The following is a 23,310-nucleotide window of genomic DNA, read 5'->3' on the forward strand; positions in this document are numbered from 1 at the left end:
AGGAAATGCACATGCAATGCAATGTTCAGCCTTAAAAGGGGAGGAAATTCTGACACATGCTACAATGTGGATGAACCTTGAGGTCACGGTGCTAAGTGAAAAAAGCCAAACACAAAAGAACAAATACTGCATGAGTCACTCATATGAGGCACCTAGAATAGTCACACTCGTAGACCAAAGTAGGCTGGAGAATTCCAGTGGCTGTAGGGGAGGAGAATGGGAATGGAAGGGTGCTGTTTAATGGTGCAGAGTTCTAGTTTAGGGTGTTGGAAAGTTCTGGAGCTGGAGAGTGGTGACAGGTTCCTAAAAGTGTGAAAGTGCTTATTCCCACTGAATTATATACTTAAAAATAGTTAAATGGTGACTCATATATTTTACCACTATTAAAAAAAAACGAAAGGGAGAATCAGATTGGTATAACACATTGAGTATTGCTGACCACAGCCTCGGCCGCTGGCAGCTGTGGGCTGGCTGCTCTCAGCTGGGCTGCATTCTGGTCCAGGGTGTGGCCTCTTGGAGTGAGATGTGGTCAGGAGAGGCTGGGACAGGGGCAGCTGAGTCCGCTCTTCCTGCCAGGCTGCCAGGAGCAAAGGGGCCTCAGGAACTGAGAGTACCTGAGAGTCCGGGAGAGAAGGTGCCCCCAGGGTACTTGGCAGAGCCTGGCAGACTTTGGGTATGATTTGCCAGAGCTATTTTTTGTGCTTCATTTGTAAATAGCTTCCTTACTGGTTCTTTTTTCAAAAAATAATAATAGCTTTATTGAGATATAATTCACATATTATACCCTTTTAAAGCGTACAGTTCTGTGGGGGTCTTGTATAACTATTACCACATCTAATTTTAAACATTTTCATCACCTCAAAAAGAAGCCCTATTCCCATTAGCAGTCACTCCTTGTGTCCCCAGCCCAGCCCCTGGCAGCCCCCGACCTGCTTCCCCCGCCCCCTCCCCGTCTGTGGATCTGCCTGTGCTGGATAGACCATGTGAACGGAATCATGTAACATGTGACTTTTCCTTTCTCAGCATGATGTTTTCAGAGTTCATCCATGTGGTAGCATGTGTCAGAGCTTCATTCCTTTTTACAGCTGAACTAGAGGCCCAATGCACGAAATTCGTGCAAGAGTAGGCCTGCCTTCCCCTGGCTGCTGGCACTGGCTTCCCTCTGGCACCCAGGACCCAGGCTTCCCCCGCAGCCCTGGCTTCTTCCGGAAGGTCATCCGGTCTAATTAGCATATTACGGTTTCATTATTATAGATAGTATTTCGTTGTATGGAGAAACCACGTTGTATGTATCCATATATCCCACATCTGACTCTACTGAGTAATGCTACAAGTCTGTGTGGGCCTGCTTCTCTTGGGCATATCTCTAGGAGTGGAATTGCTGGGTCGTATGCTGAGTCTTTAACTTTTTCTTCATTGGCTTTCTCCAGAAAGCCCCACTGAGGGGCTCCAAAGGGTCCAGGGATACACTCCAGGCCTGTAAATGCCCCTGCCGATGACCCCTGGACACTTTGTTTCTCCCCTCTGCACACAGGGAGGATGGCAGGTGACAGATTTGAAATGAAGACGGAACTTTAGGCCATTTTATACTGAGTCCAGAGGAAGGATGGAGACTTTCTCTGGCCAGAGGTTGACATATAACAGTGATATCTGAGTCTGCCTATTTTTGGAGCATTCCCATGTCCTGGTGCATGATGTGTCTTCATCATATTGCAGAATGTATGCGCCTCGTTGTCAGTAAGCTGTGCTACGCAAGAGAAGTTTCTACCCAGTGCTGGGGGCACGTGCAGGTGATGAACTCTTAGTTACAATTGGCCCTTCCTACTTCCTTTCAGATACTTGATCAAATTTTTATCGAAGCTGTCAGAATATCAAGATGTAAACAAGATGACTCCCAGTAACATAGCAATTGTGTTAGGACCCAACCTCCTGTGGCCACAAGCGGAAGGGTGAGTACGGGGAGTGTGGGCGTTCGTGGGCCGCGGGCTGCAGGGCCAGGGCCTTCCCTGACTCTCCCTCACCAGACTCGTCATTTCTCAAGGCAGATTTCCTTCCTGGCCTCCCCCTGTTTAGGCTCAGGAGGAGGCCCAGGATTCTGCAGATCTTTCCATTGGTCATCGCAGAGCTGCAGGTCTGCCGGGAGGGTCTTCTCTGAGCTGATCCAAGGCAGTGTCGGGGTGAGAGGGCAGGGGCCGGGCGGAGTGGGCGAGACAGGCTCTCCTCGGTTTCCTGACTCTGAAGAGCACGCATCTGGTGTCAGGGCCCAGAGGGACCGAGGGGTCTCGGAGAAGAGCACGGAGCTGGGAGAGGAGACTGGCAGTTATGGGGATCACACCTCACGTTGAAAGGGCCCCCCCGCCTGCTGATGTGTGCAGCTTACTCACTCATTTCCTTACTCATGTCCTCACACGTCTCCTGCACGGAGGACTTCCGTGGCTGTCTTCATCCTGTGCTGGGGAAGGGGGTCCAGAAAGGTGAACCTCTTCTTCTTCCCAAGAGAAAGCTGCTCTCAGACCGAGGTCTGCAGGCTCCTGGGCCAGGGCCCCTCGCGCTGTGGGGCCGGGCCTCGGGGATGACCGCCCGCGCTCTGCTCTGTGCCTGCAGGAACATCACGGAGATGATGACCACCGTTTCGCTGCAGATTGTCGGGATCATCGAACCCATCATCCAGCATGCGGACTGGTTCTTCCCCGGGGGTACGTGGGGCGTCCAGTGGGGGAGGGGCGGCCGGGGAAGAGCAGGGTGTCGCTGCGAGTTCTGAACCTTTGAAACAAGTGTCACTGCCCAGAGGTGTGTGCTTGTTCTGTTGTGCTGTGTTTTTAATCCCCTTACACACTTACACATGCACGCGCACACACATGCACGCTCACACACACACACACACACACACGCTCAGGTACAGGGTGGAGTCACAGCAGGTTCCTACTCTCTGGCCTGAAGGTGTCCACGGCCTGACCAGCCATGACCATGGGCTTTACTGGTCCAGCGTCCACACCATGGTTTCCTTAAACCTGTGGGTCCTGCAGTGCTAGTGCAGACAGGAAAGAGACCCTCTGCTTCCTGGGTGGGGGGAGGCTGAGACCAGAGGGAGGGGATCGCCTGGGTGCCGCCCTCTGTTCTCGGCGCTGTCCTCCGAGCGTGCCTCAGCATGTGAAGGTGCTCAGGTTCTCTTTCATGCCTGGTTCAAAATCTGACTCTGAAGGCAGCTGCCCGCGGCGGGTTTTCCTCACCGTCCTCAGCATGGGACCCTCGCGTCCGTGGCTCTCAGCTGACGGCTCTGAAGAGACAGCAGTTGCTGCACTAAGCTGTGTCCCCTTTAGAAAAGGCTGTCCTACCTTATAGTTAGTAACATTTAAGGGCATTTTATGCTAATGTTTCCGTGCTCTATCAGCGGTGATTGATTAGTGCTGATCTAGCACTTTAGAAGTTTGAGTGTCTGTTTTGTTTCATGTGTTTTGACCGTGAGAGCTCTTAACTGCTCATCTCATAAGAGTTCTGTTAGTCACATAAAAAGCTGGGCGAGGGTAAGCAGTGAGGCCACAGAAATGCAGGAGAAAGGAGTTGACGGCATGATGAACGCGGCAGGGTCTGTGATGAGCCATGTGTTACCGCTGCGGGTACACGGATGATGACCGGGAAAGGGTGGGCCTGTGTCCGTCTGCAGTCAACAGCCTGAGTGGCCCGAGTGAAATCTCCAGTTCTAACCCTTCTCCATTTCTCTCTTCAGTTTTCCAGAAAGACGTTCTCATTGACAAATCATAATACTGCCCCTTATTTCATTGTCCTGGCTGATGCCATAGGCTAGCACCCGCCAGGGGTGTTAGATGACAGTGGTGAGGGGGCATGGCTCTTTCCTGATCTGATTAAGACCCTCTTCACCATGAGGGCTGCGTAGCTGATCTTGTCTTTTTCGGGAAGTATGCCTCTGTTTCCGTTTCATTAAGTTTGTTTTTAATCACAAATGGAAATTGCTTTATTAAATGCCTCATGTTAACATGATAGGTGAGTTATCATATTACTGTTATGATGAGTTATATGAAGATGAACTGATATCAATAGATGGCCTAACATGGAACCATGGAATAACATTTTCTAGGGGTGAAGCAGGGAGAGGCCATCTGCTCCCCTCTCTCCTGCCATGGATCACGTGACAGGCCCGTTCTTTCTTCCTCACAGAGATAGAGTTCAACATCACGGGGAACTACGGGAGTCCGGTCCACGTGAACCACAACGCCAACTACAGCTCGATGCCCTCCCCAGACATGGACCCCGCCGACCGGCGCCAACCCGAGCAGGCCCGCCGGCCCCTCAGCGTTGCCACAGATAACATGATGCTGGAGTTCTACAAAAAGGATGGGTATGAGCGGGAGTCCCTTTCTCCGCATCGGGGTTGGAGAGGGCGGGCTGGGATGTAACCGAGAGCCGGATCGACAGGAAGGCTGCGCGCACGGGCAGCGTTCGGTGACTGTGGCCTAAGCTGACCCTCAGCCTGGACGCTTTCTTCCGCGCCTGGGCGAGCCGCTGGGCATTCTGCGCGGGTCAGGTCAGGGGCCGGGCAGGTGCAGCCCCTGAGCCAACAGCTGTGGTCAGCGACGGACTAGTTCTCCTCAAAAGAAAGAAAAGTCGGTCAGCAAGGGGAGTTAAAAATACATATAAACTCTTTATTTTGACTTGAAATTCAGCAATCTCACTTCTCAAATGTTTGTTTATCTGATGCTAGGCCTGCTCGCTTGCGCTCTGCAGCAAGTTACACAGCGCCTTTGTACCGTCTAACATGTTCCGTTTCAGTCTCTTTAAACAAAGAGAAAACCTAATGCTTAAAGCCATCTGAGTGTAAAACCCTTGTAGATTTTTAAGATGTTTGCTTGTCTTTTATGATTATCACCTACACCTACTCTGATGCAGCTGCTACAAGGCTCCTAAAAGCATTCCGCTGAATTGCATAGGGGCGACCCTCTCACTGTCCTGTTAAATCAGCTTACATGCATGTGATTGCCTCGTATGATTCCCATAACAAGTGAAGTGGGCACGAGCAGGCTCATGACCGGTGTAGCTGGTCCGTGGTGAGCATCAGCTGCGACAACTAAAGTGCGTGGCCTCCCGGGGAGCAGCGAGCTGCAGGCGCCAGCTCGTGTGTCCTCTGGAAGGAGCAGGTGCAGTGCTTGGTCAAGCCAGTCTGCTGGGTAAACTGTGGTGAGGAGTTAAAAATGACTGTTGTAAAATAAAATTTAGCAATTGCTGCTGCAGAATAGACGGGAGCATAAAGCACCTACTGGGAATATCGGAAATTCCTACAGCAGAAAGCGGGCAGCCCCCGCTGCTCCCCAAGCAGACCACAGGTGAGCAGAAGCTCTGTTTGTTCGGAGCGCGTGGGCCTACAGGACTTCAGAGGGAAGGTCGCAACCCAGGAGTCTGGGGCTGTGAGTCCTACTTCTCACCCCTCTCCTCTCCCGAGTGGGAGGTGGCACTGGGGACCTCCTCTCCATCCTGTGAGGGTGGAGGAGGGTTAGGAAAGCGAGGGTCCGCTTGTACCTGAGGCGCCAGACATTTCACCTGGGAAGCCAGTGAAGGTTTATCTGATCTGTGTTGCTGTTGGCTGTTTTTTTTAAAATATATTTTATTGATTTTTTACAGAGAGGAAGGGAGAGGGATAGAGAGTTAGAAACATCGATGAGAGAGAAACATCAATCAGCTGCCTCCTGCACACCCCCCACTGGGGATGTGCCCGCAACCAAGGTACATGCCCTTGACCGGAATCGAACCCGGGACCCTTCAGTCCACAGGCCGACACTCTATCCACTGAGCCAAACCGGTTTCGGCTGTTGGCTGTTTTTATAGTCAGCATGGAACGAAAAACTAGAAATCTTAGAAGTTGATGGGAGCAGAAGGGAATTTCTTAAATCGATAAAAAAGAGCATACTTAGAATCTGATCTTTGCATCATGGGGAGCGAGTCAGAGGCAGATGGAGACAGAGAGAGACAGAAAGGAAGAGAGACAGAGAAGAGGAGACTAGCGCATTGGAATTTGTTTTTAAAACTCGGTTACTGCCCTAGCTGGTTTTGCACAGTGGATAGAGCCTGTGAACTGAAAGGTCCCAGGTTCGATTCCGGTCAAGGGCACATGCCCGGGTTGTGGGCTTGATCCCCAATGAGGGACGTGCAGGAGGCAGCCCATCGTGGATGTTTCTATCTCTCTCTCTCCCTCTTCCTTCATCTCTGAAATCAATAAAAAAAATATTTTTTAAAAATAAATAAAAATAAAAAAAATAAAACTCGGTTACTTTGTGCAGCATCGCTAGCTGAGGGATGCCCGGGAGAGTCGGTTCCGGTCCCGGCTGAGTTATGGAGCACTCACCTGCTCCCAGCTGTTTGTGCATCAGAGGTGTGCGCACCTGTCTTGTCTGCCACGCCTCGTCCGATTCCCATTACCCCCGGAAAAGCAGCCCAGATGACGCCGAGAGACTTGTCCTCGTGCAAGCTCAGTCATTCAGTCTGCTGGCCCCAGAGCAGGCAGATGTAGATGCTGGAATGATGATTTTTAAGTAGATGCCTCATCTCTGAGAAAATTCTCTTGCTCAAGAACTTTGTAAGTGATGTGCCCGTTCCGCATGACATTCTGATCGAAAGCCGAGAATGCCGCCGTATGCTTTAGGTGTGGAAGATGCGCTGCGTAGATTATTGTACACAGAAGGGATATTTATGCACTTTGGACCTGGACTCACACTCTAAGTTAATTGCAGGGCCACCCCTGACTGTCTGAGGTGCAGGCGTGTGTTTCAGCTTGCACCAGCGTGTCGATGAGCAGTTCCTAACTATCTGTGAGAGAAATGGAAACCTGAAGTCATGACCACGTGTTTTGGGGAGAGAAAAGGAATTTGTATCAGTTGAGTATCTGTGTTGTTTTAGCAATGTTAAGGGAAGTCTCCACATTTGTCCCCACTTCTAAGCTTTTAAAATCTTTGAGACACGTTTCAAAGTCTTCCAATTAACTCTGACCCCTTGAAGCACTAATAGCATTTACGTTATGGAGGTTTTTTGGTTAAAAAGAATATATTCAACTATAAGTCAATAACGTTGTTACTTAAAATAAAGATAAAAGACAATTTGGGGAAGAAAATTGGATAACACTTTGGGCTGATGGCTGTTATGTCCCAGACATCCTACAAGGCGGTTTATCCCCATGCCCAGCTCCTGGCTGGTCCCAACGCCTTTCCGACTCATGATGACACAGGACGCTGGTTTTCTTCAGCAAGCCCTGGGCTCACAGGTACATTTTCATGATGTGGGAGGCACAGCAATGCCCCTCCAAAGACTTCAGGCCCTAAGCCCTGGAACCTGTAAATGTTACCTTATTGGGGGAAAGAGTCTTTGCAGATGTGATTAAAATGAGGATCTTGACATAGGGAGGCTGCTCTGGATTGTCAGGGAGGGCCCAGAGCGCCACCACCTGTATCACAGGAGGGCAGCAGGGGTCACACACACAGAGGAGGGGATGTGAAGCTGGGGCAGAGAGACTGGAAGATGTGGCCACAAGCCAACGAGTGCTGACAACCACCAACAGCTGGAAGGGCGAGGAAAGGCTTCTCCCCATGAGCCGCTGTGGGGAGACCAGCCCTGCTGACGCTTGATTCCCTGGGGACCCTGACTTTGGACTCCTGGCCTCCAGAACTGTGAGAAAATACATTTTGGTCGTTTGCCCACTTGGTGGTACTTGAGCCGGCAACCACAGGGAGCTCTTCAGACATCTCTCTCCTGCAGCCACACCAACAGCTTCCTGGTGAAGGGGCAGCCGCTGTTCCGATTCTTCTCCCACTGCGGGCTGAGGCTAACTGCGCTCCCTTCTCCTCGGAGCCGGCCTCAGCGACCGACTTCAGAATGCAGCAGGAGTGACGCTGTGGGCCTCCTGAAGCCGGTCGGAGCCTTGTAGACATTGCCTGGGCTGTGGGAACCCAGCTACGTTGCCGTGTGGGAGTCCAAGCAGCCCCTGGGAGAGAAACAAGCCCCCCACCCCCAGCCTTCCCCCCAGCCGAGCACTGAGCTGACAGCCAGCAACTCACCAGCTTCAAGCATGAGTCATCTTAGCCTTGGGCCAACTCGAGCACCCTCAGCTAATTCTGTGTGGCGTTGACAAGCTGTCCCTGTCTGACTCGCCAGAACTGTGGAGTTGTGACCCAGATAAATAAGCAACCAGGTTTTGAGGGTAGTGTGTTATGCAACAAAAGATGGTCAGAACAAGCTTAGAAAAAGAATGCGATGCCTGCTTCCCCCACCCCCATTCCTCAGTCTGATTAGTTGGCCTGGGCTAGGCTTGAAGCATTGGTATTTGTTAAAGTGCCCCCATGTAATGCTAGTGTGCATCTAGGGTTGAGACCACTGAATCACAGAAAAACGTTGCCATTCTGGATGAAGAATTTTGCAGTGATACCAGCTTTTAAAACTTTTCAGACCTTTCCTACTTTAGCCATTGAGTGGCTCAGTGTTAACAGGTCATACCAGTGCTCTCTGCACGTTCCTCAGCTCCCACTGAAGAGTTTTAGGGTGCAGGTTGTCAAGTATTTTAATGCCTTGTTTTTGTTACCTTTTTTGTTTGTTTTATAGAATAGTGATATTTGCTTCTTGGATCATTCATGCCAAATAATAACTGACGGTGAACTTGCAAATCCCTTCTATTTTTCTGACAGTGGCAGGCGTGTTACCTGTGGTTGTATGAACTATTTGTTATGCTAGGCCCACTGCCTCTGCAAGAGTAGCCAAGGTGTCCGTGCTCCTGGCCGCTGGTCAGGATGGGCTCAGGGCCCTAAGGGTTGTCAGATTCCTTCATGGCTGCATCCCTAGAAGCACCTGGGCAAACTCCGCGGGGATTCTTGAAGGCCAAGGCAAGAATAGGAAAGACACCAGCAATGAAGCTTCCTCGCTAGCACCTATCTCTACCCTCCTGATGGTTATACTCGCCTCCCCTCTGCCTCCACTCCATGCCCCTTGGCAGCCTCAGACTCCAGACAAACCTGGCCAGTACCACCACTGCCCATCCCCTACCTCACATGCCAGTTTCCTAGTTGCCTGCTTTCCCTGCTGCCTGTTGGCCGCTTCCTGGCTCTGGCCCATGTTCTCTACACCTGCCTGCCAGCTGACACACCTGGCTTATGTTCTCCACACCTGCCTGCCAGCTGACACACCTGGTCCATGTTCTCCACACCTGCCTGTCAGCTGACACACCTGGCCTATGTTCTCCACACCTGCCTGCTAGCTGACATACCTGGCCCATGTTCTCCACACCTGTCTGCCACCTGACACACCTGGCCCATGTTCTCCACACCTGCCTGCCAGCTGACATACCTGGCCCATGTTCTCCACACCTGCCTGCCAGCTGACACACCTGGCCTATGTTCTCCACACCTGCCTGCCAGCTGACACACCTGGCCTATGTTCTCCACACCTGCCTGCCACCACACACCTGGCCCATGTTCTCTACACCTGCCTGCCAGCTGACACACCTGGCCTATGTTCTCCACACCTGCCTGCTAGCTGACATACCTGGCCCATGTTCTCCACACCTGTCTGCCACCTGACACACCTGGCCCATGTTCTCCACACCTGCCTGCCAGCTGACATACCTGGCCCATGTTCTCCACACCTGCCTGCTAGCTGACATACCTGGCCCATGTTCTCCACACCTGTCTGCCACCTGACACACCTGGCCCATGTTCTCTACACCTGCCTGCCACCACACACCTGGCCCATGTTCTCCACACCTGCCTGCCACCACACACCTGGCCCATGTTCTCCACACCTGCCTGCCAGCTGACACACCTGGCCTATGTTCTCCACACCTGCCTGCCACCACACACCTGGCCCATGTTCTCCACACCTGCCTGCCACCACACACCTGGCCCATGTTCTCCACACCTGCCTGCCACCACACACCTGGCCTATGTTCTCCACACCTGCCTGCCACCACACACCTGGCCCATGTTCTCCACACCTGCCTGCCACCACACACCTGGCCCATGTTCTCCACACCTGCCTGCCAGCTGACACACCTGGCCTATGTTCTCCACACCTGCCTGCCACCACACACCTGGCCCATGTTCTCCACACCTGCCTGCCACCACACACCTGGCCTATGTTCTCCACACCTGCCTGCCAGCTGACCCACCTGGCCTATGTTCTCCACACCTGCCTGCCACCACACACCTGGCCCATGTTCTCCACACCTGCCTGCCAGCTGACACACCTGGCCCGTGTTCTCCACACCTGCCTGCCAGCTGACCCACCTGGCCCATGTTCTCCACACCTGCCTGCCACCACACACCTGGCCCGTGTTCTCCACACCTGCCTGCCAGCTGACCCACCTGGCCCATGTTCTCCACACCTGCCTGCCACCACACACCTGGCCCATGTTCTCCACACCTGCCTGCCATCTGACACACCTGGCCCATGTTCTCCACACCTGCCTGCCACCACACACCTGGCCCATGTTCTCTACACCTGCCTGCTAGCTGACCCACCTGGCCCATGTTCTCCACACCTGCCTGCCAGCTGACACACCTGGCCCATGTTCTCCACACCTGCCTGCCAGCTGACACACCTGGCCCATGTTCTCCACACCTGCCTGCCAGCTGACACACCTGGCCCATGTTCTCCACACCTGCCTGCCAGCTGACACACCTGGCCCATGTTCTCCACACCTGCCTGCCACCTGACACACCTGGCCCATGTTCTCCACACCTGCCTGCCACCACACACCTGGCCCATGTTCTCCACACCTGCCTGCCACCACACACCTGGCCCATGTTCTCTATACCTGCCTGCCACCTGACACACCTGGCCCATGTTCTCCACACCTGCCTGCCAGCTGACACACCTGGTCCATGTTCTCTACACCTGCCTGCCACCACACACCTGGCCCATGTTCTCCACACCTGCCTGCCACCACACACCTGGCCCATGTTCTCCACACCTGCCTGCCACCACACACCTGGCCCATGTTCTTTACACCTGCCTGCCAGCTGACCCACCTGGCCTATGTTCTCCACACCTGCCTGCCAGCTGACACACCTGGCCCATGTTCTCCACACCTGCCTGCCAGCTGACACACCTGGCCTATGTTCTCTACACCTGCCTGCCAGCTGACACACCTGGCCTATGTTCTCCACACCTGCCTGCCACCACACACCTGGCCCATGTTTTCTACACCTGCCTGCCAGCTGACCCACCTGGCCTATGTTCTCCACACCTGCCTGCCACCACACACCTGGCCCATGTTTTCTACACCTGCCTGCCACCACACACCTGGCCTATGTTCTCCACACCTGCCTGCCAGCTGACCCACCTGGCCCATGTTCTCCACACCTGCCTGCTAGCTGACAAACCTGGCCTATGTTCTCCACACCTGCCTGCCAGCTGACACACCTGGCCCATGTTCTCCACACCTGCCTGCCACCTGACACACCTGGCCCATGTTCTCCACACCTGCCTGCCACCACACACCTGGCCCATGTTCTCCACACCTGCCTGCCACCACACACCTGGCCTATGTTCTCCACACCTGCCTGCCACCACACACCTGGCCCATGTTCTCTATACCTGCCTGCCAGCTGACACACCTGGCCCATGTTCTCCACACCTGCCTGCCAGCTGACACACCTGGCCCATGTTCTCCACACCTGCCTGCCAGCTGACACACCTGGCCTATGTTCTCTACACCTGCCTGCCAGCTGACCCACCTGGCCTATGTTCTCCACACCTGCCTGCCACCACACACCTGGCCCATGTTTTCTACACCTGCCTGCCAGCTGACCCACCTGGCCTATGTTCTCCACACCTGCCTGCCACCACACACCTGGCCCATGTTTTCTACACCTGCCTGCCACCACACACCTGGCCTATGTTCTCCACACCTGCCTGCCAGCTGACCCACCTGGCCCATGTTCTCCACACCTGCCTGCTAGCTGACAAACCTGGCCTATGTTCTCCACACCTGCCTGCCAGCTGACACACCTGGCCCATGTTCTCCACACCTGCCTGCCACCTGACACACCTGGCCCATGTTCTCCACACCTGCCTGCCACCACACACCTGGCCCATGTTCTCTATACCTGCCTGCCAGCTGACACACCTGGCCCATGTTCTCCACACCTGCCTGCCAGCTGACACACCTGGCCCATGTTCTCCACACCTGCCTGCCAGCTGACACACCTGGCCCATGTTCTCCACACCTGCCTGCCAGCTGACACACCTGGCCCATGTTCTCCACACCTGCCTGCCAGCTGACACACCTGGCCCATGTTCTCCACACCTGCCTGCCAGCTGACACACCTGGCCCACTGCCCGTGCTTACTCCCAGCCTCCGGTATCCCTAAACCCACTGGTGGCAAGGCCGATAGCATCTGTGAAGCTGCCCGCAGACCCTTGGACTCCAATGGATGGCAGTCTGCTCTCAGAGCCTCCATGACCTGGCCTCCTTATACTCAGAAGACCAACGTGCTCCTCTTCCCAGTCTTGGAACCTGATGGGCCTGTAGCCGTCTCGCTTGCTCCACAGTGGACAGGTCCTCAGAGGTCCTTTCCAGAACCTGCCAACGGCAACCCCGAAACCCCAGAGCTGCCCCCTTAGAGCTGGAGTGTGGCTTGGCCTCGGCCTGTCTGGAGAGCTGCTCTGTGGTGGGTCTTGTCCCCCCATTAGAACAAAGTGTGGATGATCAGTAATTTGGAATGGGCTTGTTTAATGAGAAGGCTTGGGAGTAATCGGAATGGTGCTCTATGGAATCCTAATTCTATCGGTTTTATTGGGTTGGCAGGGAAGATGGAAACTGGAGTCTAATGAGTTCCTGAAACACATGGTTCAGCACATTGAAACCATTTTTTGAAATGTATGACTTCTTAGAGACTATCTGTCTCCTCTTTCCCATGATCAGTTGGGCTAATTCACAAACACAAAATATACTAAAGCCAAAACGGACTGGCGAGGTCAGTGGAAGTTTCAGGAGGCTCCCTGGGACATGGAAGACCTTCTGGAGGTGGGAAGGGAGGGGGCATTCTTGGGTGAGTCTCTGCACCCTGCCACAGTTTCATTTTCAAAGATACTGCTTATTCTTTCCTGTTTTTCCAGCCTCTGACTGGGTTGGGCAGTAAGACTTAGGGGGTTTGTGAACATCCCCAGTTACATGCCACAAGTCTTCAAAACAATCGGGACTAGTAATCTGAGGTACTTACCTTGTAATAGTGGATGTCAGGGTACTCTGTAGACCCAGCAGTGGGAGGATGGACAACATGCCATGGATGGTGGTGCAATAATTTTATTTAGATTACTAGAGGCCCGGTGCACAAAATTCATGCACGGGTAGGGTCCCTAGGCCTGGCCAGCAATCAGGGCCGATTGGAGCCTTTGGCTGCCAGCTGGGGCCTCCCTTCCCTGGCTGCCAGCTGCTGGCCGGGGTCCCCCTTCCCCAGCTGCTGGCTGGGGCCTTCCTTCATTCCGTGCCGCCCCCTGGTGGTCAGTGCACGTCATAGTGAGCTATCGGTCTCCGGTTGAACTCCCGTGGGGACACTTTACATATTAGGCTTTTATAGAGAGAGATGATAGAATAAGCTTGACTAGAAAGTCATCCCAGATGCCACTGGGAAATGAGGCACACATTTTGGGTTTGGGTTGGTCACATAGACCCTTGAGAGGTATATTCTTGTTCCAGGTCCCACATCCGCTTCCAAATGTCCAGGATTTGTACATTGTGGATGCTGACACCAGGTCTGGGAAATGTTGTCAGAATGACTCAAGCCTTTATCTGTACTAGGGAGGGAGGTAAAGAAACTTTCTTAGGAGAGGAATTACCCCTAGAGGAACTAGAAATTACCTGATTCTGGTCTCCCTGGGTGAGTGTAGTGTAGACTAAGTCCTCAGATGGTTAGGACCCCTGTCACTCATCTTGGTTACAGGCCCCTGCCACTGCTACGGGGCCTCCAAATTCATCTTATACATTCCCTGAACTTCCAAGTCTTTGGTGGATATTTGGGGAGCTGCCCACATTCACTAGGGTCTGCAGCTGATGGCTAACCCATTTCTTGTCTCTTTTCTCCTGGCTTTTGCCAAATGTAACTGATCTCTAGAACAAAATCAAAATGTTCTATAGACTTGAATACTTCTAAGCCATATATTGGCTGACACCTCTGGCTGAGAATGTTCCTAGTCAGGATTCAAAAAATAGCACTGCAGATGTCTGTCCTACACAGGGGGAAAAACAAAAACAACTGCTACCCTTGACAGCTTACTACCTAGAATGATCCAGAACAAACCTCTGCTCGGTGGTAAATGGGTTCTTTTAGTAGACACCTATTCTTAGCGCAGGGTCTTCCAACTTTCAGATTTTGTTTTGTTTTGCTTTGCTGGGCAGGCCTTTGTCTCTTCATTTTTAAAGTCTGGATCTTATGTTTCTCCCGTGTGGCTTGCCGATTACAGACTGTAAAACAAGAAGGCCACTATTTCCTTCCGCAGGAGACGTTGCTAGGTCTAACCTTTACTTTGTTTCCACACCCACCTTGTGTCAGAAGAGTAACCCCCGGGGAAACAGCCCTTTGCAAATGTAGAGTTTGAGCTGTGGGGTCGGGCTCTCTGGGTTCAGATTCTGGCATGTGACCTGGGGAAGTTAACCTCTGAATTCTCGGCCTCTTTACATGCGAACTGGGAAATAATAGTAAGCACCAGCCTCAGAACTGAGTGTGAACTAAAATCTTACCCGTGAGTGTTTAAACATGCCTGTATATGTGACTATTGCTGTTTCTAGCACACACGCTGGATTTTTTTTATTACATCACATTTTTAAGATAGCAACCAGCCCTGTGCTCGGACATCTCACTAAAAACACTGGGAATGTTTTTTATCTGTCTCCACCTTCCCATGAGCACTGGGCTGATTTTTCAAGCACAAAGTGTACTAAAGCCACGATGGACTGGCCGAGGACAGGGGAAGGGTGCGGGAGGCTCCGGGACTCAGAAGACCCGTAGGTGAGAGGGTGGGGCTGTTCCGCTGAGTCTCAGCACCAGTTTGTTTCCCAAAGAAGCTTTCAGCCACGGTGACCCCTATGCTCTCCTTCTTTCCTGCCTGGTGCCCTGGCTGAGCAGTGACGCTTGGGGGGTTGTGAGGATCCCCCCTATTTCTCTTCTCCTTAAGCCAAGCATCATCCAAGGAGGCTCCCAGCAGCCCCTCTGAGGCCCACAGCGGCCCCTCTAACGCGTAGATTCCGGGAACACTAAGGAGCGTAGGGAAAAGGGATTCGTACCGCTACCATGATTTTTGTCTCCTTTATTTCTACCAGAGAAGCCACCCCAAATCTTTCCACGTTCAGGGCCAGTGTTAGGAAGGGAAGAAATCTGATGGCATACCCTGTAAACCCTAATGACAGGACCCAGTGGGGTCTTCCCAACATATCCAACTCACACTGAGCCTGATTCGCTGACACAGTACCTTTATTTCCCCCTTTGATCTGCCTGTTTTAGACTTGGGTTCCCTCTATTTATTTATCAGGGGGCGGGGGGGGGGCGTTTATAAATCACTTGTACTTGGCACCTACAAGAACAGAGCACCATCATAGTCAAAGCCACCACGTACTGGTTTCTTTCTCGATGCTCAGTAACTTGTACACACTCCTCTGTTTGCTCTTTACAACAAGCCGAAGAGAAAGGGGGATGGTATTACTCCGTCCAACAGAGGGCACTCAGAGGGCACCCAGAGGGCGAGGAGCGCGTCCATACCGCACAGTTAGTAATGCGGAAATGCGGGATTCACACACCAAGTCCCTCCCTTCAAAGGCGCGCTCTTGCCCACAGGACTGCTGCTCCCTAGAAGAATCCGGGTGAGCAGGACAGGGGGTGGGCTCACCTCACTTTGGAGCTGCCACCCCAGCTCCACACTCGCCGGCTCCCCGGCCTTCTCTGCGTCTCCAACTGGTCAGCCCCATGAAATTCCTTCTGCGTAGCTGGACAGACGGCCTATCGGGCACAGCCTGTTGCCCAGCTCACGCCACCAACCTCTGTAGGACCCCTCGGCGGCCTCTCCCGGGTGATGGCCAAGGCCATGCTAAGTATATCCTAGCACTCAGCCGGGTAAAATGCCTTCGGGAAGGCTGGAGGTGGGATGGGAGGTACTGGCCTCGGTGGGTAGATGAGGAGAGAGCTTTACTGACGCAGTGAATGGTGTAGCTGCGTCCTGAGGCTTGGGCCTTTCAGAACCTATTCCAGGGTACGGTCTCATGAAACATACAAAGCGTGTCTTTATGATAAGTTCCGTACGAATGTAAGGTCCTGGTAGCCTGCGAGGAGTTACCTGGGACTGCCTTGCCACGGCGAGGGCTTGTACCTGCCTCCCCTGTGGCCCCGTGGCCCCGGAGATGCGCAGCCAAGCGCTCTGCGTCCCTGCTCCTTGGCCCCTGCCCGGCTCCTCGTCCTTACCGGTGCAAGTGTCAGTGACATCTGACGCATGCTCCCTGGGGCAGGGGGTGCCCTCCCGTCCCCCTCCCCCCGTGAGAGAGCAGCTGCAGGTGGAGGGGGAGCCCTCCCGTCCCCCTCCCCCCCCGTGAGAGAGCAGCTGCAGGTGGAGGGGGTGCCCTCCCGTCCCCCTCCCCCCCCCCCCGTGAGAGAGCAGCTGCAGGTGGAGGGGGTGCCCTCCCGTCCCCCTCTCCCCCCCCCCCCCCATGAGAGAGCAGCTGCAGGTGGAGGGGGAGCCTGCAGCAAGGCAGGTAGCCTCCCTGTAGAAGCAGAAGTGCACGTTCAGGCGTTATTTCCTGGTGGCTGGCATTTTGCCACCGACACCTGGCAGGTGTCACCTGTGCCCTAGCTGGCTTCTCCTGGTAAACCAGGAGATCACCTGGCAGCCTGGCACCTGAGGCTGCTGAGGTTGGAAGGTGCCATTGGGAGTAGAAGCGTGCCCACCAGCCCCCTCCGGCCTCCTCTGTCCCCCCACCCCCTGGCCGTGGGAAAGGTCTTTCCAAGGGAAAGAGAGTCCTAAGGAAGAGAAACAGGGTGAGACCTAACATCCTTTACCGCGGGAGACAGCTTGCAGCCTGCCATCTCCGCCCATGCAGCTGAGGGGTATCTCCCCCCAGTGGAGAGTTAAGCTTCTCGCTCTGCATCCTGGGAAATTCTGAAGCTGCAGAGCATAATTTGATGCTCCCTTGCCGCTCACTCTAAATATCAGGGAGGCCCCTGGTCCCTGACCCGGGCTTTTGGGGGGCCTCCAGGAGTGATTCAGGATCCCCTGTGGAAGGTGCTTATGGATTAGTGGCAGGTCCTTGGACCAAGATGACTTGAAAGCTAGTGAGTCCTGGAAAGAGACTGACTCCCCCCACACCCCAAGGTGCCTCATCGAAGGGAGATGAGATTTATTAACAGGGACCCTAGACATGGAGGAGTCCCTGGGGACCCTGCAGAAGGGATGTCAGGCAGCTCTGCCATCCAGCGTGGGAGGAGAGGTGAGAGGAAGCGCACAGCCCTCACGCCCACTGCGCAGGCTCCTGCAGACACGGGGCTGGGAGCACATACTTCCTCCCCGAGGGGGAGCCTGTCTGGCCTTAGTACTGGAAACATTAGCCCTAGCCTTGGTCCTGCAGGCCTCGACCGTGCACTGTAGTTCCAGTTGCTCCTAGACCAGAGGGAAGGGAGTGATCCGCCCTCTAATCGTGAACTTAGACACAGCAGAGGCGCCTACCCTTCCAGCAACTCGCTCTCTCCCTGAGGCGTTTCCTGCCCGCCTGCCCCTGCGCGCCAGCATCACTCCAGCCTCTCTCTGTTCCCCTGTGAGCCGGGCAGCACAGAACTTGTCACCCGTCAAGAAGAAGAGTCACTTTAGCTAGGAGACCAACGAAGCTGAAACCAGTTCCTGACACGGTGAAGGCTGAGACCCTGACCCTGACGAGAGACGCCCTGTGTGTCCCAGGGAAGGACAGATTTTGACACTAATATCTGTATGTTTCTGTCCCTGCAGCCTTAGGAAAATCCAAAGGTACAGTATCCTGGGGTAGCTGCAGGCCATGTTCAGTCTGAACGCTGAGCGCGCTGCCTCGGCGAGCTCTGCGAGGGGGGGTGTGTGGTTGCTTGGCCGACTGACTTGAGGCGACTGTTCCCATCTTTGAAGCGGAACCGAGCCGAGGGCGGCCCCAGGCACCATCAGCCCGTCCTGCAGGGTAGGCAGGCGGCGTGGCCTGCGGACGGCAGCTTGGCCGGGGCCGGGCCAGCACCGGGTCCTGCTGACTCTGCTCTGTGCTCTAGACGGCAAGCGACAGAAAGGATGGCTGTTTAGATGTCTCCTGAGGCCGGTGCCTTGTTCTGGTCTCGCTGCCCTTGTCCCTGTCCTGCTCACCTGCGTCTCCCACCTGGGAGGAGCGAATGCCCCCTGAGAGGCCGCATTCGCACTGACAGCAGCTGCTTTGGCAGAGGGTGAAGCGCAGCTGCCAGCTGGGGCGAGGCCGGCCGGCGGGCGGGGGGCTCCAGGTGTGGCCTGGCCGTCCGGGGAGCCCTGCCCGTCCTCCTCGCTCCCCTGGGCCCAGGAGGTGCTAAGGCTGCTGCTGTTCCAACACCCACCTGCTTGAATGTGTCCGCTTCGTGGGGGCGGGGCACGGTCTGTCGTGCGCCGATAAGCACGTGTCTTTGTGTCCCTCACCAGCATGGGCGTGAGGGTGATGGACACGTCCTGGGTGGCGCGAAGAGGCTCGTCGTCGGCAGGCCGGAAAGGGTCGTGCGCCCCACCCTCCACGCAGCCCCCCGCCCCTCCCGAGGAGCTGGCAGCGCCTCTGCCCTCGCCCCTTCTGGAGCAGCCCCCAGACGACCCCGCGGTGCCCTCGCTCTCTCCATCCGGCCTGGGCCTCCAGCCTGGGGCCGAGCGGACCAGGTAAGCGCGGGCAGGTTCACTGCGCCCACCTCGGGCCTCGTGGATGGCATCACCCCCATTTCTGAGCATTCCTGCTGGCTGTCTACATCGCGCTGGCACCCGGAACGCCGCTCCCAGCTCCCTGGGTTACCAGATGAAGGCCCGGCTTTCCAAGAGGTGCATCCCAAGCCAGCAGCAAACATGTCAGGTGGCAGCCAGCAAAGGGGTGAGAGGAAGCTCAGTGGACTCGATCCCCAGTGTGAAGTGTGAAGGAGGCAGCTGATCAATGACTCCATTTCCCCTTTCCTCTCCTCCACCTTGACATTTGCAGGGGCCATTCTTATTGCTAAAGTGGGTGCCAGTCAGGGAAGAATGGAGGTCATGTGGTCACACTGGCCTAGGGACCCCTTCAGGAGGTCATGGGGTCACGCTGGCCTAGGGACCCCTTCAGGAGGTCATGGGGTCACGCTGGCCTGGGGACCTCTGCAGGGGATCATGGGGTCACGCTGGCCTGGGGACCTCTGCAGGAGGTCATGGGGTCACGCTGGCCTGGGGACCTCTGCAGGAGGTCATGGGGTCACGCTGGCCTGGGGACCTCTGCAGGAGGTCATGGGTCACGCTGGCCTAGGGACCTCTGCAGGAGGTCATGTGGTCACACTGGCCTAGGGACCTCTTCAGGAGGTCATGGGGTCACGCTGGCCTGGGGACCTCTGCAGGGGGTCATGGGGTCACGCTGGCCTGGGGACCTTTGCAGGAGGTCATGGGGTCACGCTGGCCTGGGGACCTCTGCAGGGGGTCATGGGGTCACGCTGGCCTGGGGACCTCTGCAGGGGGTCATGGGGTCACGCTGGCCTGGGGACCTCTGCAGGAGGTCATGGGGTCACACTGGCCTGGGTCCTCTGCAGGAGGCTGCATGGCTGTTTTCCATTCTCCCGGGGGGAGAAAAAAGAGAACAAGATCATTGTATCACTAGTTGAGTGGACGTTTGCGAGAACCATGTCCGTCCAGAGGAAAGATGCCATCTGTGCCTTGAAGGCACACGCCTCCCAGCGAGCAGACATCACAAACGATTGAGGCGCAGGGTCTCAGCCGGAGGCAGCTGTACCTGGCCCTTCCCTGGAAGGGGTGTGGTCAGAGGGGTTTCTAGAAGTGGGAACTGCACAGCCAGCTACTTTGCAGTTTGTTCATTTCTACCTGTTCCCAAGCAGCAATCCAGAGAACTAGGAGAGCTACGTGAAATTGGAGGCCCCTGTGCCCTCAGCTTTCCCTCATGGCCACTGCTGGGAAAGGCCGGAGACTGGGAAGTGAACCTTTTAGCCCAGTTTCTCCTCAGGTGTGCATGCGCCCACACATGCACACACGCACACATGTATGCATGCACATGCTGTGCATACACAAGCACATGCATGTGCATATGCACACATGCACATGCGCACACACACACACACATGCATACACACCTCAAATGAAGGATTGCAGGCTTTGTTTTTTCCCTTTAACGAATAGGAGGTATTTTCCTGTGAAACCGGAAATTGACGAAGGGACGGGGCCAGTCACGGAGCTGGAGAGGGGAACTGGTGCTGGAGTTGGGTTGTGCTGATGGCTCCACCTCAGAGGACAGGGGCCCTGGCTGGGTGCTCACTGTCCTCAGGTCCCTGGAGGGATGGGCTGCGAGCGAGCAGTGGGGAAGCGAGGGGTGCGGTGGGCCCTAGAGGCTGCCGAGAGGAAGTGGACAAATAGGAGACTCCTCAGAGGCTCCCTTTACAGACACTGGCCCCACCCTGGTTTCCCATCTCTGTTTGCCCAACAGCATTTGGCATTCAAGTGATACTTCTAGAAAATGCCCCTCAAAGATAGATTCCCCGGCTCCGAGGTGTTCCCGAACGTTGTGAATGGGTGGCCTTGCGCGGTCACTCAAGGGCAGGGAACAGCGCCCACCGGTTCAGAGTATTCTCTGGGTCAGTCCTGCTGCTCGGTGGCCAGGACGTCCCCTTTCCCGCGTGACCAGTCCTGTGGCTTCCCTCGGGGTGCCAGTGTCCACACTGTCTCGTCCACTCTCTCTCCCCATGTGGATTCCTCCCAGTGGGAACCTGTGTTCCATTGCTTTTCTGTTTCTTTGTTCGTCCCGTTCCCTGGACATTTGCGTCAGATGATGTTTCCTCCAGTTGCCGATGGCTGTCAGGCTCCTCCCTCCCTGTGGCTGGTTCCAACCCTCCCATTCCCGCCAGGTCCCTCCCTCCTCCCCTCTGCCCTCCAGCCCAGCTCAGCCTCTGCACCTGCTCCTCTGCTTGGCATTAACTCTAACCCCAAACTGTTCCCTGCCCCTTCGCATCCCAGCTCACTGAGCCATGAGTCCCCAAACCAGCCTGCCCTCCAGCATGCTGTACCTGTGCCTCCTCCATCCAGCGCGCCTACTAACCGCTCACACCCACCTCTCCCTGGGTCAGCTGCTCCTGTGCTGCAGAGAGAGCAGTGTAGGTAAACGCCTGGTTCTGCTGGAGGGGGCGGGGTGCAGGTGGCAGGAAGGCGGAGGAGGAGCTCCCTGGTCCCCAGATTCTTGTCCATCTAGAGGAAAGAAGAGTCTGTTACCCAACAAGAAGCAATTATTTTGTTTGCTTGTTGTGTGTGTTCTTTTGTTGTTTATTGTTTTACTTTACCTTCCTCTTGATGGAGGCAGAGATGGACAGAAGGGTGGAGAGATCACTGCCTGGTCACCTCAGGCCTGAAGAATAAAGAATGAGGTGAGCCTGGCTGGCATGGCTCAGTGGCTGAGTGTCAACCTATGAACCAGGAGGTCACGGTTCTATTCCCAGTCAGGGCACATGCCCGGGTTTTGGGCTCGATCCCCAGTGTGACGTGTGCAGGAGGCAGCTGATCAATGACTCTCTCTCATCACTGATGTTTCTATCTCTCTCTCCATCTCCCTTTCTCTCCAAAATCAATCAAAATACATTTTAAAACAATTTTTTTTTTTTTAAAAGAGTGAGGTGAGGGTTTCAGGTTGTGGTTGCTGCGGTTGTTCATCCACAGAATAGAGAAAGGAGTTAGTGCCGTCTGGCCCTCTGGTGAGAGGTCTTCCCCTTGCAGATCAGCAGCTGTGGGGTGACCCTCATCCTGAGCAGGGGCGCCTGCTACTGCCTGCGGCCTTCCCTTCGCTCCCCCTCCCCCGTGGGGAAGACCTGCTCCAGCCCAGGGCCCTCCCGGGCTGTCTCACCAAACCCCGGCGGGCTGAGCTGTCTGTTCCTGGCTCTGTCATTTGGAGTTTCTAGACAAATGCAGGAAGAAATGGGCTGTCGCTACGTTTGTGGGGGAAGAACTAACCATTGCACAGGATTCCGGTTTCCACACTTCCCGTGTCCCGTGTGAGGGCATCAGATTCCAGGGGGGTTCTCACTAGGATGACGTTAGCTCCCAACTCCAGGTCCCCTCCTGGTTCTCCAGGGGCTCCTGCAGCATTCTGCTGAAAACACACGAGAACCCTGGCTGGTTTGGTTCAGGGGTTAGAGCGTCGGCCCTAGGACTGAAGGGTCCTGGGTTCAGTTCCGGTCAGGGGCATGTACCTGGGTTGCAGGCTCGATCCCTGGCCCCGGTCAGTGCAGGTGTGGGAGGGAGGCGACCAATTGATGTCTCTCTCTCACATCGATGTTTCCCTCTCTCCCCCTCCCTTCCACTTTCTCTAAAAATCAATGGAAAAAATATCCTTGGGTGAGGAGTAACAAAACAAGAAAGAAAAAAAGAAAAAACACATGAGAATGGAGATCGATTGGTGATGTCTGCCATGGATGGCATGCTGGGGGATGGTAGGGAGCGAGGAGTCAGTATTGATTAGCTGGGCCTGGTCTGGGGGTGGACGATGAGTAGGGTGCACTTTATCCTTAGGGGGCAGCCTGAGAAAGAGCCGGCCGTGAAGGGTGGGCCCTCCTTGGGGCCTGGTGGCTCAGGGTGCCCCTTTATCAATTGAAGGGGCTCCAGAGGCCCTGGGTGCCATCGGCCCTGGTCCCCTCCAAGCCTGGGGGCTGGACTGAACTGCCCACATCCGGGAGCACAGCCAGGGTCTGTTCCAAGCCTACCATTGCTGGGACCTCCTGAGTTTGAGGATGGGTCCCCAAAGTCCTCCCCTGCTTGGGGGTGTTACGGGGGTTCAGGGAAAGCAGCTGGAGAGTGGGGAGCCATGGCCACGCGGTCATCAGCCCTCGCTCGGCACACGGGCTCTGCTGTGCTGTGGATTCAGGGGACAAGAGCACTTCGGTGTCCCAGTTCCCGAATGTCCAGGTCCCAGTGTGGCTCACAGGACGGGGGGGGGGGGGGGGGGGGGGGCGGAGAGGGGGGTACTCGGGGCCTGCTGCCCGTCGCTCCTGGTCTCTGGTGGCGAGGGAGCTGGCGTCAGTGCCACACAGAGGAGCAAGTAGGCCCGGCTGTCAGAGCCCCCCGAGGGCCTGAGACGCCCAGAGCCGG

The 23,310-nt window shown here is 55.2% G+C and overlaps 1 protein-coding gene across 6 annotated transcripts in view; it reads left to right on the forward strand.

Annotated features, from left to right (window-relative positions):
* ARHGAP44 (Rho GTPase activating protein 44) overlaps positions 1–23,310 on the forward strand; it is a 192,846-nt gene that overhangs the window by 160,190 nt on the left and 9,346 nt on the right. For 5 of the 6 annotated variants that reach the window (XM_079796948.1, XM_079796949.1, XM_079796951.1 and 2 more), the window contains 4 exons: positions 1,836–1,949; positions 2,605–2,696; positions 4,177–4,357; positions 18,652–18,876. In XM_079796948.1, coding sequence (XP_079653074.1) covers positions 1,836–1,949; positions 2,605–2,696; positions 4,177–4,357; positions 18,652–18,876 — 612 coding nt within the window. The remainder of the gene's footprint in view (positions 1–1,835; positions 1,950–2,604; positions 2,697–4,176; positions 4,358–18,651; positions 18,877–23,310) is intronic. The other variant, XM_079796952.1, reaches the window with a different exon arrangement.

The sequence above is a fragment of the Cnephaeus nilssonii genome, assembly GCF_951640355.1.
Source record: "Cnephaeus nilssonii genome assembly, chromosome: 19".
Classification (NCBI taxonomy): domain Eukaryota; kingdom Metazoa; phylum Chordata; class Mammalia; order Chiroptera; family Vespertilionidae; genus Cnephaeus; species Cnephaeus nilssonii.